This window comes from Symphalangus syndactylus, chromosome 20 (genome assembly GCF_028878055.3).
Source record: "Symphalangus syndactylus isolate Jambi chromosome 20, NHGRI_mSymSyn1-v2.1_pri, whole genome shotgun sequence".
Lineage (NCBI taxonomy): Eukaryota > Metazoa > Chordata > Mammalia > Primates > Hylobatidae > Symphalangus > Symphalangus syndactylus.
Genome location: NC_072442.2, coordinates 66,885,569 through 66,901,239, shown reverse-complemented (window position 1 = coordinate 66,901,239; position 15,671 = coordinate 66,885,569). Strand labels below are relative to the sequence as shown.

Sequence of the window (15,671 nt, the reverse complement as noted above, 5' to 3'; positions counted from 1 at the left end):
GTAGAGCACTATGTACCAGGCACTCTGTTCCCGTTTCACCTGGATAATCTCATTTAAGTCTCACAACAAGCGCACCCACGTGCAGGTACTATTATTATCCTCAAAGAAACTGGGGCACAGAGAGGTTGCGCAGCTTGCCCCAGGTCACCCAGAGTACATGAACCTAACCGCTGGAGCTGCATTGTGGGGGAAAGTGCTTTAAACAGCACTGGTTCCCGTGCAGCTGCAAAGCCAGCTGCCTCATCAGCACCACCTCAGCGCTGGTAACACACAGGTTTCCTGGGTCCCACCCAGGCCTGATGAGGCAGAATCCCCAGGCCCCAGGGTGGGGCCCGGAAGCTGCATTTTAACGCGGTCCCCTAGGTGAGTCTGCACTGCAGTCAGGGTGGGCAGCCATGGGTCCAGCCTACGTTCAGCTGCCTGACAGGGTTAAACAGGGCATGGCAGGGTGGGACAGGGGCTGTCCCTCCCGAGTCCCGTTCCTGAGCTCATAGAACAAAGCTCCTCAATTCCATGGGGCGTCTGCTGGCAGCAAAGCACCGAAGAAAGGGGCAATGGCTGCCGTCAACCCTCCGCCCCACGCCCCAGGGCAGGGCTCCAAAAGTCAGTTATGTGGCTTTGTGGTCTGCCAGGCACGGATTTCCGCCCACTCCACCCTCTCAGAATGAGCTGGGTGTTGGGGTTGGGGGGGGCGGTACCACACTGCGGTAACGTGCTGGTTCACAGCTCAACCCAAGGTAGGGAGGGGACAGCCGCCTCACCTGGGTAACAAACAGTGAGAGAGCCCCAGCCGGGCACGCTAGAGGCTCCCACGGTCTCAGACCCCAGGTGGAGAGGGACTCAGACAGAAACCACCAGACCCCATGGCACAGGAGGAGCTGCATGTGACCTGAGGTTCCGGCTGCTCCAGGGGCACAAGGAAGAGAGCCTTCCGTGCCGATGGGGAAGGGGCTGTGCGTGGAGGAAGCTGCATCGAAGCTAGCCCTGGAAGGACGGGCGGGTTGTGGACCTTGATGCTGACAGGGAAGGGGCAGTAAAGGCATGTTCCCTGTGGGCAGAGCAGCATAGGCACAGGCAAAAGTGCCCAGCCACACACAGCAAGTTCCACCCGCGGGCTGGAGCTGAAGGTCAAGAGGAGGCACCATTGTGAGAAAACAAAACCAGAACTGACAGAGGCACAGAGAGGTTAAGTAACTTGCCCAAGGTCACCCAGCTGGTAGAGTCAGGATTTAAACAGAGGCTGCCTGACTGCCAAGCCCACAAATGAATCAGTAAGCTGGGGTCCCCATTTGGTGTCCTTTGCCCCTTTTCTTCTGTGAGTATTTGAGAACGCTGTCAAGGTGAACCTACTAGGCCTAGAGCAGTGGTTTTCAATGGAGTCGGGGAGATTTTATACCACTGCCCCAGAAATAGAGCAACGTCTGGAGACATTTTTTTTTTTTTTTTTTTTTTTGAGATGGAGTCTCGCTCTGTTGCCCAGGCTAAAGTGCAATGGTGCGATCTCGGCTCACTGCAACCTCCGCCTCCCGGGTTTAGGTGATTCTCCTGCCTCAGCCTCCCGAGTGATTACAGTCACGTGCCACCATGTCCAGCTAATTTTTTGTACTTTTTTAGTAGAGACAGGGTTTCACCATGTTGGCCAGGCTGGTCTCAACGAACTCCTGACCTCATGTGATCCACCTGCCTGGGCCTCCCAAAGTGCTGGGATTTGTGAGCCACCGCACCTGGCCTGGAGACATTTTCATTATCACAGCAAGGGGTGGGTTGCGGGCATCTTGTGGATAGAGGCTAGGGAGGCTGCTCAACACCCTACAACGCACAGGATGGCACCGCAAAACAAAGAGTCATCCAGCCTCAAATGTTACCAGAAACCCTGGCCCAGAGGGGCTCATGCCCACCAGGAGCCCATTTTAACATCCAGCCCGACCTGAGTCATTGCCCAACTACTGACGGTCACCACACTTGTGTGTCCCTTGGGGAGGTGCTTCCCAGGTTTGGCTGCCTATTGGAATGAACGGGGGATCTTTTAAAAGTATAGCCGGGCGCCACAGCTCACGCCTGTAATCCCAGCACTTTGCGAGGCTGAGGCGGGCGGATCATGAGGTCAGGAGTTCAAGACCAGCCTGACCAACATGGTGAAACCCCATCTCTACTAAAGATACAAAAAAAGCTGGGCGTGGTGGCATGTGCCTGTAATCCCAGCTACTCGGGAGGCGGAGGCAGGAGAATCGCTTGAACCTGGGAGGCGGAGGTTGCAGTGAGCCAAGATTGCACCACTGCACTCCAGCCTGGGCGACAGGGCGAGACTCCATCTCAAAAAAAAAAAAAAAAAAAAGAGACCGGGCGCGGTGGCTCAAGCCTATAATCTCAGCACTTTGGGAGGCCGAGGTGGGAGGATCACGAGGTCAGGAGATCGAGACCATCCTGGCTAACACAGTGAAACCCCGTCTCTACTAAAAATAGAAAAAATTAGCCAAGCGTGGTGGCAGGCGCCTGTAGTCCCAGCTACTCGGGAGGCTGAGGCAGGAGAATGGCATGAACCCAGGAGGCAGAGCTTGTAGTGAGCGGAGATCGCGCCACTGCACTCCAGCCTGGGCGACAGAGCGAGACTCCGTCTCAAAAAAATCAATAAATTAAGAAATAAATAAATAAATAAATAAAAAGTACTGATGCTGGGTTCTACCCTCCGACATTCAGATTTAATTGGAACTGGGTACAACCTGGGCATCAGAATTTTTTTTTTTTTTTGAGACGGAGTTTCACTCTTGTTACCCAGGCTAGAGTGCAATGGCGGGATCTCGGCTCACTGCAACCTCCACCTCCCGGGTTCAAGTGATTCTCCTGCCTCAACCTCCAACGTAGCTAGGATTACAGGGAGCCACCACCATGCCTGGCTAGTTTTTGTATTTTTAGTAGAGACGGGGTTTCATTATATTGGTCAGGCTGGTCTCAAACTCCTGACCTCAGGTGATCCACCCGCCTCGGCCTCCCAAAATGCTGGGATTACAGGTGTGAGCCACTGCGCCCAGCCGGCATCAAAATTTTTAAAAGCACCTCCAGGTGAGACCAAAGTGCAGAAAAGTTTGAGAACCACCATCCTGGGGGAGGGAAGGAAGGAACAAACTATTTGCTGTGACCCAAAGACAGCCCCCCACCAGCTGGGGGCTAGGGGTCCTACACCAGCATCGTGGCATAAGCGGGGGGCTAGGGGTCCCTACACCAGCATCCTGGCATAAGAAGCCCATCAGAGTCAGCACTATCAAGGTTTGCCTTCAGGCCAGGGTCTAGGAACAGGGAAGGCAGAGCTCCAGCCAGCTTGAGGGATGAAGAGTTAGTCACAGCTGGCAGAGACTGGAGGAGGAGGTTAATTAGAAAGCCTGTGTCACTGTCTGGGCAGGAGATAATGGGCCTGAACCGGGAGACAGGAGGAACCATCCCACCACGACTCAGAGGCTTCTCAACCCAGTGACAGAAAAGAACTGGATCTGAAAGAGAGAAAAGGTTAATTGAGAGTCAGTCCAGTCTGGGAACAGAGCCGAAATGACCGGCCAGCCACTGAGGTTGGGGCAAGAGCACTGTTCTTGGGGGTGACTTGGGGAGAGGGACTTGGGAGTCAGCCACAAATAAACCAGAGCTGAGGCCTAAGGAGGTGAGCAGAGCAGAGGGTCTGGCTGACTCTGGTCTGCAGGGTAGGCCGCAGCCAGCTGTGTTCTTGAAAGTCTGCAGTTAGTTGTCAAGATTTTGTCTAAAACTCCAGATTTCCGGCCAGGCGCGGTGACCCACGCCTGTAATCCCAGCACTTTGGGAGGCCGAGCCGGCGGTGGGGGGGGATCACCTGAGGTTGGGAGTTCGAGACCAGCCTGGCCAACATGGTGAAACCTCGCCTCTGGTAAAAATACAAAAATTAGGCCAGGCACGGTGGCTCACGCCTGTAATCCCAGCACTTTGGGAGGCCGAGGCGGGCGGATCACGAGGTCAGGAGTTCAAGACCAGGCTGACCAACGTGGTGAAACCCCGTCTCTACTAAAAATACAAAAATTAGCCAGGCGTGGTGGCGCGTGCCTGTAATCCCAGCTACTCCGGAGGCTAAGGCAGGAGAATCACTTGAACCCGGGAGGCAGAGCTTTCAGTGAGCCAAGATCGTACCATTGCACTCTAGCCTGGGTGACAGAGAGAGACTCCGTCTCAAAAAAAAAAAAAAAAAAAAGGGTGGGGGGCGAGGGGAGGGATAGCATTAGGAGATATACCTAATGTTAAATGATGAGTTAATGGGTGCAGCACACCAACATGGCACGTGTATACATATGTAACAAACCTGCACATTGCGCACATGTATCCTAAAACTTAACGTATAATAATTTAAAAAAAAAGACTAATTCGATTTTAAATCTCAAGCCCTAAGATTCAAGGACTCCAGAGATCTGGGGGTCTCTCCTGACGGCTCCCCTCTCCCTCTCCCAACGCCTCCAGGGAAGGCCATCAGGGATTAGGTTCTGGACTCTGCCTCCCAGGGAGGCACATTTGCTCCCCTCGCCCTTCACCAGGGCCTCAGCCCTCTGTCCAGCCCCAGCAACTCCTGCTCCACACACGGCCCCCAGTCCCAGCATAGCCTCACCCAGAGCCTTCTCAGAGGCAGAGGAAGGAACTCCTGGGGCGGGGCGGGGGCGTCCCAGCACAAGCCACAGGGGCCACTGACAGCCCCTATTGACACATCCCCAACTCCCTGCTAGCTGCCCCAGAGGAGCCAGCGGGAGGAAGGGGATAGAAGGTGCCACCCCGCTCCCAGACACCAGCGTCGTCTCTGTACAGCCCCTGAGTGCGGCTTGGGCCCCTGTCCATCAAAAGCCTCTCCCGTGGTGGCTGGAGAGGGGTGTCCTGACACACCCACAGGTCTGCAGTGTGTAGACAAGAAGCACCAGGGGTGCACAAGCTGGGGAGGCAGAAGTCTTTCTCCAGAGCCCAGTGGGAGCAATTCTTCCCCGACCTTGGCCAAATCCAGCTCCCAGCAAGCCGGGCAAGAGGCCCTCTGGCCTCTTCCACAGGACCGTGAGCCTTCCCATCCAGGCCAGGCCAGCAGGCCTCTGGGCCTGGGGAGACCAGCAAGGAAGCCCAAGTGCATGGCCACAGGCCTGGGGGTTCATGAGGACCCGGGGAGCTGAGTGGGGTGAGGGGGGCCTCCAGGGCTGGTTGGGTCTCGGCTAGCGGGCCACAGGCCACCCCGTCCACATTTTCCCCTCCGGCGTCCTTGCCCTTACTCTCATACTGACACGGTTAGCCCTGTCCATGGGAGCCACAAGGGCCGTGCCACACCACTAACCACATGGAAAACACCCTCACGTGCTCCGTGAATAGGCAAAGCCCCTCCTGCCCCTGTCCCACACCCATCTCAGAAGAGCCCCAATTCCTAGTCCTACTGGCCAGGGCTGCCAGCCGGCTCCCTGCCTGCCCATCAGCAGATACCCACAAGACCTGGCCAAGTCCGGGGAGCTGTTTGTCCAATGAGAAACCAGAACGGGGACTCACCAGGGCTTCCTGGGCATGGCAGGGACTGGCCAGGAGGAGGGCCAGGAGCACATGGGTCTTGGAGTCTGCAGACCTTGCCGCCTGGCAGATGGTACCTCCAGGAGCAGCCCCAGTGCCTGGCAATGAAATCAAGCCACAGCCAACCGCGGGCTAAGCGCTCGCCTTCCCTGCTTCTCCCTGCAGCCACTCACGCCCCGAGACTCCAGATCCCAAAACAGGCATGTTCATGGTTACCATAGGAACTCGCTAAAGCCAAAAAAGGCACCACATAGGCACCCACATGGGCCCTCAGCGCTCATGTCCACCTGCATGGGCGACCGTGCACACACGCCTACACGTGTCTGCACACACCCACACGCACCCACACACACCAACACTGTCCTCAGGCACAGGGCCCATCCTGAAGAAATCAACGAACCAGAGTCTGCCACTCGAGACAGAAATGGGCACGTTCTCCTCGATCCACCTGGAGGGTATCTAACAATGGGTTCTGTGGTGTGGCCAGCTGTCAGTCACAGGGGCAGCCACACCGGCCAGTGCTCACCCAGAACTCACCTGCCAAAGGCACCCAGGAGCCGAGCTGGGCCAGCGAGGGGACGCCGTGCAGCTGCTTCCCCGGCTGCAGACCAGCCCCCACGGCCCTCGGAATGCTGCTGTCTCCTCTGCCCCCTTCCGCAGGGCAGGAGGTATAAGGTGGGTCTCAGACAGACCAAACAGGAGAGTGGAAAGTGGAGGGAAGATTTTACATTCAGAGCCTTACTCCCTCCTGTAGGGACCAGCCCCACAGGGTCGGTGGGTCTCTCCCTGTGTGCGGCCACGAGAGAGTGTAGAAATAAAGACACAAGACAAAGAGATAAAAGAAAAGGCAGCTGGGCCCGGGGGACCACTACCACCAATGCACGGAGACCGGTAGTGGCCCCGAATGTCTGGCTGCACTGTTATTTATTGTATACAAAGCAAAAGGGGCAGGGTAAAGAATGTGAGTCTTCTCCAATGATAGGTAAGGTCACGTGGGTCACGTGTCCACTGGACAGGGGGCCCTTCCCTGCCTGGCAGCCGAGGCAGAGAGAGAGAGAAGACAGAGAGAAAGACAGCTTACGCCATTATTTCTACATATCAGAGCCTATTAGTACTTTCACTAATTTACTACTGCTATCTAGAAGGCAGAGCCAGGTGTACAGGATGGAACATGAAGGTGGACTAGGAACGTGACCACTGAAGCACAGCATCACAGGGAGACGGTTAGGCCTCCGGATAACTGCGGGAAAGCCTGACTGATGTCACACCCTCCACAAGAGGTGGAGGAGCAGAGTCTTCTCTAAACTCCTCCAGGGAAAGGCAGACTCCCTTTCCTGGTCTGCTAAGTAGCGGGTGTTTTTCCTTGACACCTTTTGCTACCGCTAGACCACGGTCCACCTGGCAACGGGTGTCTTCCCAGACGCTGGCGTCACCGCTAGACCAAGGAGCCCTCTGGTGGCCCTGTCCAGGCATAACAGAAGGCTCGCACTCCTGGTCACACCTCACTATGTCCCCTCAGCTCCTATCCCTGTATGGCCTGGTTTTTCCTAGGTTATGATTATAGAGCGGAGATTATTATAATATTGGGATAAAGAGTAATTACTACCAACTAACGATTAATGATATTCATATATAATCATGTCTAAGATCTATATCTGGTATGACTATTCTTGTTTTATAGTTTATTATACTGGAACAGCTCGTGTCCTCGATCTCTTGCCTCGGCGCCTGGGTGGCTTGCCGCCCACACCCTCCTTCCCCGCCCAAACTCGCTAGTTCTCCGTCTCCACGAATGGGACCAGCATCCACCCAGCGCTCACAGGAAGCCTTCTGAGAGTCCTCCCCTGACCCTTCTTCTCACCTTCACCCACACCTTCCAAACCAGCCCCAGGCAGGGAAGGCCACTCCCTCCAGCCCCAGGCTATTGTAGGACTTTCTCCTGAGTTCAGCTCAAAACAGGGTCCGTGTCACACCACCAGGAAAGATTAGGCTCTTCGACACAACAGAAGGGTGAGAACAATGGGATTTATTGGGCGAAAGGAAAAAAACTCAGCAAAGCAAGAGAGGTTCCTGTTAACAGGCCCCCATCTCACAGGTTGGATCCCCAGGTTACCACCTCCAAACAGGAATGGCCAGGATCCTCCCGGATGCAAACAGCGCGAACTTCCCGAGGCCTCACCCCAGGGCGCAGGCCAGCGGAGGGTCTCCGGCCGGGGACCTCTTTACGTGGCTGTCTCAATATCCCCTCCTAGCCTCCCTGCCTCCTCTCTAACCCCTCCAGTCAGCCAGAGGGGCCCTCAGACTCGAGCTCACCATAGCATTCCCCTAGCCCAAAGCCCTTTGATCCAGCCCAGCTTCCAGCACAGCTCACCTACCCTCCTAGACGTGGCCCGACTTCCCCGAGCCCTCCGCACTCCCACCCTCGCTTCTGTCTGGTAATAGTAACTGCTCCCGGGTCCCGCCTGCTGAAGCTGCTTCACACCCCACTGTCTTCATGAGGGTCAGGCTGCCTGGAGTGCATTGTCTCCTCCCTGCTGACCTTACACACCCCTGGAGACAGCTCAGGCACCACCAGGTCTCCAGGAGGCCCCCCTCCATCCTTTCTGTGGGCATCGCAGCCCTTGTCCTGTGCCATGGCAACTGTCTCCCTGCAGAGTGTAGGTGCCCAGTAAATGTAGGCTGAACTGACTCAGCTGTCTACCCCCAAAAACCTCAAGCTCCCCCTGACAACCCCAGCAAACTCTCAGCAGATGCCCTAGGTGTGTAGGAGAAGAGCAGACTAAGATGAGTTGGCCCCAGAGGGTTCCAGAACATCCTCGTGGTGCCTCAAGGATTCTTGTAATCTACAGTAAACAAAGACCCAGTGGCCAAAGGTGGGGAAATGAATTGGTAGGTGTGGCCTTCAACTGGTGAATGAAAAAAGTCATTAAATCGGAATCAACGGCCAGAGGCGGTGGCTCAAGCCTGTAATCCCAGCACTTTGAGAGGCCGAGGCAGGTGGATCACCTGAGGTCGGGAGTTTGAGACCAACCTGGCCAACACGGTGAAACCCTGTCTTTACTAAAAATACAAAAATTAGCCACAAAAATGTGCCCCGTGTTGTGCGTAATTCTCACAGAATGGGGAGGGAAGCCTGAGTTTAAAGGGGTTGTGGCAGACCAGGCACAGTGGCTCATGCCTGTAATCACAGCACTTTGGGAGGCCGAGGCAGGTGGATCGCTTGAGGCTAGGAGTTTAAGACCAGCCTGGCCAACATGGAAAAACCCCGTCTGTACTAAAAATACAAAAAAAAATAGTTGGGTATGGTGGTGCACACCTGTAGTCCTGAGGCAGGAGGATCACTTGAACCCAGGAGGCAGAGGTGTCACAGTGAGCCAAGATCATGCCACTGCACTCCAGCCTGAGAGAGAGTGAGACTCTGTCTCAAAAATAATAATAATAAATAAAAATAATAATAATAGATCGGGCACGGTGGCTCACACCTGTAATCCCAGCACTTTGGGAGGCCGAGAAAAGTGGATCATCTGAGGTCACGAGTTCAAGACCAGCCTGGCCAACATGGCGAAACCCCATCTCTACTAAAAAAAAAGTAGCCAGGCATGGTGGGGTGCGCCTGTAATCCCAGCTACTCGGGAGGCTGAGGCAGGAGAGTCGCTTGAACCCAGGAGGTGGAGGTTGCAGTGAGCCGAGATTTCACCACTGCACTCCAGCCTGGGCGACAGAGCGAGACTCCCTCTCAAAAATAATAATAATAATAAAAGGGTTGTGGCAGAGAAGAAATCAAGCTTCCTGGCTGTGGCAAGGCCCCTGCTCTCATGGACGATGTCTCCAGCAGCTGACACTGGAGTCTCCAGAGACCTGGGAAAGCTGCCCGGAGACGCACTGAACTCCCGTCCTTCAAGGCCCCTTCATTTCTAGCCGGATTTTCAATTCTTAGCTGGATAAATCTGAAACTTAGAATAGTGGTGGCTGTGTGGTATCTTCTGGCCAAACCACAGTAGAACTGACATGCTGGCCCAGCCAAGCAGGAGCTCCTCCAGGCCCTCCCCATTCTTCTCCTAAGGAAGAAATCACAGAGCACAGCCACACCCAGGTCCCATCACGGGCTTCATCCCTCTCCAGAGGTGCCACTTCTAGGGACCAAGGGGTGGAGCCACCCACTTAAAAGCTGGAGTTTTTTCCTACAAGGCAATGGATTTTAGACTTCCCCACCCCTCAGGAGTGTGCAGGAGAGTGTGCTCCAGCAGTGGAGATGGGCTACCCTGAACCATCCACATGCTTACTCCAGGCCACCGCAGCCAGCCCCTGTGCATGATGGTCACCTCAGGTAGCTGGAGCCCATGCAGCAGACAGACAGACAGACACACACACACACACACACACACACACAGACACGCGTCTCTTTCTTTAGCAAAGATGCAAGGGTCTCTGTGGAGGGAGCGCAGGGGGCAGCAAAAAGGAGCAGAGGTTTTGGCCATGTGCAGTGGCTCATGCCTGTAATCCCAACACTTTGGGATGCTGAGGTGGGTGGATCACCTGAGGTCGGGAGTTCGAGACCAACCTGGCCAACATGGTGAAACCCCATCTCTACTAAAAATACAAAAAAAAAAAAAATAGCTGGGCGTGGTGGTGCACACCTGTAATCCTAGCTACTTGGGAAGCTGAGGTGGGAGAATCGCTTGAACCCGGGAGAAGGAGGTTGCAGTGAGCCAAGATTGCGCCACTGCACTCCAGCCTGGGCAACAGACCAAGACGCTGTCTCAAAAAAGAAATAAAGGACAAGAGGAGTGTCTCAGAGGCTCCCAGCTCAGATCTTCCCGCTCCGGCTGCTCCTTCAAGGAGCTCCACAAGAAAACCCCAGGCACCTGCCCGACAGGGACCTCACGCCCAGCTGGCCCCCGAGAGGACTGGAGAAGAGGGATCCCCACATGCTGAGCCTGCCTCTTTCTCTCCTTCCTTCCACCTGCATGTGATGGGCCAACCATCACGACCCATCGTTGATTCCTTCAGCAAATGCAGACTGAAAACCTGCTTTGTGCCAGGCACTGGGTAGGCCCTAAGGAGTCAGGGATGAAACGTACAGAGCCCCTGCTCTCAGAGACTTCCGTTCACACAGCCATGCATTCACTCACTCAACAGCGAGCCCCTACCATCACCAAGGTCCTGAGAAAAATAGGAAAGGACCCAAGGCATGAATGCAAGCTCCTAGAATGTCAAGGCTGGAGGAGAGCAGGCTGGACCTAATCCAACCCTCCCACTTTACAGACGGGGAAACTGACCCAGAGAGGTTAACGATCTGCCCTCCCCTGCAGTGTTCCAGCGTGGCTCTATAGCCCCTGTACCCCTGCACTGCAGTTAAGTAAATCCTTGCTTCTGAGTGTCCAACTCATCCAGGCACCACAGACCCCATTCAATCCGGGCCTCCAGCAAGGGGATGGGCCCCAGCAAACCAGAGGCCTTCTCACCCACGGTGTTGCGGAGACGGGGGTGCATTCTGCGGCCACGGATTCTATATACACAGCCCCTGAGAACACCAGGGAAAGAAAATGGGAAAGTAGGGCGGGAGGCAGGTGTGAGCACCACTCAGCTCCACACACAAAGCACAGACCCAGATTCAAATCCCAACTCCGTGACTTCCTCCCTGAGGACCTTGAACGAGTTTCCTAAACTCTCTCTGTCTCCACTTTCTCATCTGCAACATGCAGAGAGGACTGGTACCTGCTTCATGAGGTGGGTGCAAAGCCTCAGGAAAACAGTGCAATGAAGCCTTGGCACACAGTGAATGCTTCATAATGGGGAGGCCAGACCCCTGTCGTCAGAGCTGCAGGCCTCAGGGACGCCTGGGGAGGCGTCAAGGACACCAGGTCCTTGGGGAGGGGAGCCAAGGCAACCAGGGAGCACGGGCTGCAGCCCAGGAGTATCCGCTACGTGGCGGGGAATGCAGTGAGCTGCTGTAGAAGGAGAGATGCCTCACCCAGCAGAGGCAGAGGGAGGAGGCATCTTGGTGATTCAGAAGCCTCAACAGTGGGCATTTGGCTGCCTCATCAATTCACCAGAAATGCAAGGGCTTATTTCTGAACTCTGAATTCTACTGGATCCATCTGTCTGTCCATCTTTATGTCCGTACCACACTGTCTTAATAACCATAGGTTTGCAATACTTTTGTTTTGTTTTGAGACAGAGTCTCACTCTGTCACCCAGGCTGCAGTGTAATGGTGTGATCTCAGCTCACGGTAACCTCCACCTCCTGGGTTCAAGCAACTCTCCTGCCTCAGCCTCCCAAGTAGCTGAGGCTACAGGCGCACACCACCACGCCTGGCTAATTTTTGTATTTTCAGTAGAGACGGGGTTTTACCGCGTTGGTCAGGCTGGTCGCACGCTCCTGACCTCAAATGATCCACTCGCCTCGGCCTCCGAAAGTGCTGGGATTACAGGCATGAGCCACTGCGCCTGGCCGCAATACGTTTTGAAATCAGGAAGAATGAGTCCATCAACTTTGTTCTTCTTTTTCAAGATTATCTTTGAACTTCTATGTGAATCTCAGGATCAGCTTATCAATGTCTGCAAAGAAGCTAGCTGGATTCTGATGGCAGTGGGTTTCCAGTTCCTGGTTCAACCACTCCTGAACCCCGGCTCTGCTTCCTCCCCTTCAGTTCCCTGGGGCACGCTGCTTTCTTCCCCATATATTCCATCTTTTGCTTAACCAGATGACACTGGGTTTTTGTTTCTTGCAATCAAAGGAATCTTAATCAATAAAACTCGGAACACAGTGCTACACACTGTCCCAAGCCATCATCCCAATATCACCTTCCCAGATAATCACTCAGAGACCCCACTGGGGTCCCAATCTCAACCCTGGCCCACGCCCCCAGCTTTTCACTCTACCCTATAACTGGTGCACTTCCAGGTTACAGATATTACATTTACAAACAGGCCCTCCCTGGATAAAGGCGTGTGAAATTGAACTAGATGTCCCAAAACAGCACCAAAAGAACACTCTGACCACTCTACACCCCTTAGCAGCTCTGCTTCATGCCTGGCGTCTCACTCAGTATGCAAATATGCTCTAGAAAGCTCTAGGAAAATCAGACATTATTGTATCCACTGGACAAAAGATATGGAAACTAAAACCCAGAGAAGGGAAGCGTCTTGTCCTGGGTGACTTGCCCTGACACTTCCAGATTGAATGGTGTCTGCATTGATGCACATACCATGCCAAGCCAGCACAGGCATGGGGGTCCTACTATCCTGCCTCATCTTTAAGAGCTGCTTTAGAGGCCACCTCCTCCAGGCAGTCTTTCGGGACTACTCCATGGCACTCTTGGCATCAGCTCTAGACTTTTTTTTTTGAGACGGCATTTCACTCTTGTCTCCCAGGCTGTGGCGCGATCTCGCCTCACTGCAACCTCCACCTCCCAGGTTCAAGCAATTCTCCTGCCTCAGTCTGCCGAGTAGCTGGGATTACAGGTGCCCGCCACCGCGCCTGGCTAATTTTTTTTATTTTTAGCAGAGATAGGGTTTCACCATGTTGACCAGGCTGGTCTCGAACTCCTGACCTCAGGTGATCCACCCGCCTCGGCCTCCCAAAGTGCTGGCAATACAGGTGTGAGCCACCGCATCTGGCCTCTTGGCATCAGCTCAACAGAGAAACTGAAAGCTCTTGAAGGGCAGAAACAGTCTGTCCTCCATCCCGGCCCTGCTAACTGCCCAGCCTCACCTTTCTGAGCAAAACCAACCAAAGCGGGAAGCCTCTTATTTTGACCCTCTTTTATGCCAACCCTCAAGACTGGCCGTACTTTGCCCAGGGACCTGCATCCAGGGGATACATAACCAGCGCTGGCAACTGAATGGCAGGACAGAGGGAGACTAGGCAGGAAAAACCTTCTGCCGAGATGGGGGAGTGACAACCCAGAGAAGCTGCCTCGGAAGGAGGGCGACTCATTGGAGGAATTTTCCATGCAACAGCGAATTCACATGTGCCGGGAGAATATTTTGAGCTAGAGGCCAATGCTTTTTTCCGCCTAGAATTTCCCTCCTTTTCAATTCATTCCACTGGAGCAGATGGTTAGTCAGTACTCACTGCCCCACCGGAGGCGTGCAGCTGGAAGCAGGCTACACTTTGGTTAAGTCTCAAAGGAAAAAGGGGATCAGGATGCAGACAAAATGGTTTGGCCAGAAACATAAGAGGAAAAAGGAATGAACGTGGTGAGGAAACAGAGGTCAGAGGTTCAAGGAGAGGGCTGTGCCTGCTTAGGACCTCAGCAGACGGACCAAGAGACACACGGTAAACTGAGGCAGGCAATTCCCACACCCTAAGTCTGGGGTGGGAGCCTCAGAAAGCCCCAGGGCCAGGCTGCCCATGCTGACATACCTGGCAACAAATGACTTGATGAGCAGCTGACATCACACACACACACACACACACACACAAACAAACACATACACACACACCCTGGAGTGTTTAGTCAGGCCCTAGTAGCTGGGGAATGTCAGAAAGTCATTGACAGGATTGGGAGTTCACATAAAAATTAAAGTGATAAAAAATATAATTTTCTTTTTTTTTTTTTTTTTTTTGAGACGGAGTCTCGCTCTGTCTCCCAGGCTGGTGTGTGGTGGCACGATCTCGGCTCACTGCAACCTCCATCTCCTGGGTTCAAGTGATTCTCCTGCCTCAGCCTCCCAAGTAGCTGGGATTACAGGCACGTGTCACCACACCCAGCTAATTTTTGTATTTTTAGTAGAGATGGGGTTTCACCATGTTGGCCAGGCTGGTCTCGAACTCCTGACCTCAGGTGACCCACCCATCTCGGCCTCCCAAAGTGCTGGGATTACAGTTGTAAGCCACCATGCCCGGCCCAATATATATCTAAAAATTAAAGTGACAGGAAGATAATGGGCCTGGGCTGGGTGTGGTGGCTCACACCTGTAATCCCAGCACTTTGGGAGGCCTCAGTGGGCAGACCACGAGGTCAAGAGATCAAGACCAGCCTGGCCAACATGGTGAAACTCCATCTCTACTAAAAATACAAAAATTAGCCGAGCGTGGTGGCAGGTGCCTGTAATCCCAGCTACTCAGGAGGCTGAGGCAGGAGAATCACTTGAACCCGGGAGGTGGAGGTTGCAATGAGCAGAGATCACACCATTGCACTCCAGCCTGGCAACAGAGCAAGACTCTGTCCCCAAAAAAAAAAAAAAAAAAAAAAAAAAAAAAGGAAAAAGAAAAAAAAGAAAGATAATGGGCCTGAATGTTACACCTGCTACACACACTCCTACCATTCTGGCCCCTGATGATTCCATTCCCACCTCTGCCTCTCCCTGAACACCCCAGGAATAAGAGTTTGCCCAGCCTCCTCCGATCTGGAAGCACCACGGACCCGGACTGGAATCTGACAAACACGACAGCCCCTCTTCTATCTCCCACAACCTGGGGGGAACGAGGGCCCAAAGGCGCTCCGATCCGCGTCATCTCTGACCTTTACAGAACAGGAAATTGCTACTTACTTGACCTTCAGACTTGCCAGCATGGTCTTGTCAATCCTGCCAAGAGAAAAGCAAGGGCTCTAGTCAGTGCTGAGGCCGAAGGCTCCCACATAGCATCTGCATGGAAGGAGGCCCCGGGGCAGCCCACACCACCAGACAGCAGGGCTCTGTCGGGAACTGGCGAAAGGGGCCAGTTCTCCGCTAGCAGAGGAAGAGAGGCCTCTGAGTGCTGGGAGGGCTGGGGCCACACACCACCCTATCACATGTGTATTATTATTCTCCCCATTTCAGAGATGAGGAAACTGAGGCTCAGAAAGGTAAAATCACTGGCCCAGTCTGAATTCAGGTATCTCACGTCAGGCCCAGGGATGGTAAGCACTTTGTATGCAGCCTCTCCCTTTATTACGGCTACCCTCACAAGAGGACCCGGCAACCCAGCTTCATGGGTCAGCATGGATGTCAACATGGACGTCAGGTGGACATCCATATTTCCCAGGCATCTGCTTTGGGAAGACGCAAGCCTCCCCAGCACCAGGGACACTCCTGCCCCAGGCAGACCCCGCTCCTGGGGCAGAGCCTGGTGGGTTGTATCAGGCACAGAGGTTCAGAGCGGGGAAGATCACGTTTGCTGCAGACCACCCTCACAGCCA

General features: G+C 54.1%; 1 protein-coding gene across 8 annotated transcripts in view; it reads right to left on the bottom strand.

The window, feature by feature from the left end:
• The window catches only part of RAP1GAP2 (RAP1 GTPase activating protein 2), a 284,239-nt gene that overhangs the window by 225,824 nt on the left and 42,744 nt on the right, over positions 1-15,671 (bottom strand). For 7 of the 8 annotated variants that reach the window (XM_055257978.2, XM_055257983.2, XM_055257981.2 and 4 more), the window contains one exon: positions 15,043-15,078. In XM_055257978.2, coding sequence (XP_055113953.2) covers positions 15,043-15,078 — 36 coding nt within the window. Of the gene's footprint in view, positions 1-5,523; positions 5,729-15,042; positions 15,079-15,671 lie in introns of those variants that run through there. The other variant, XM_063629672.1, reaches the window with a different exon arrangement.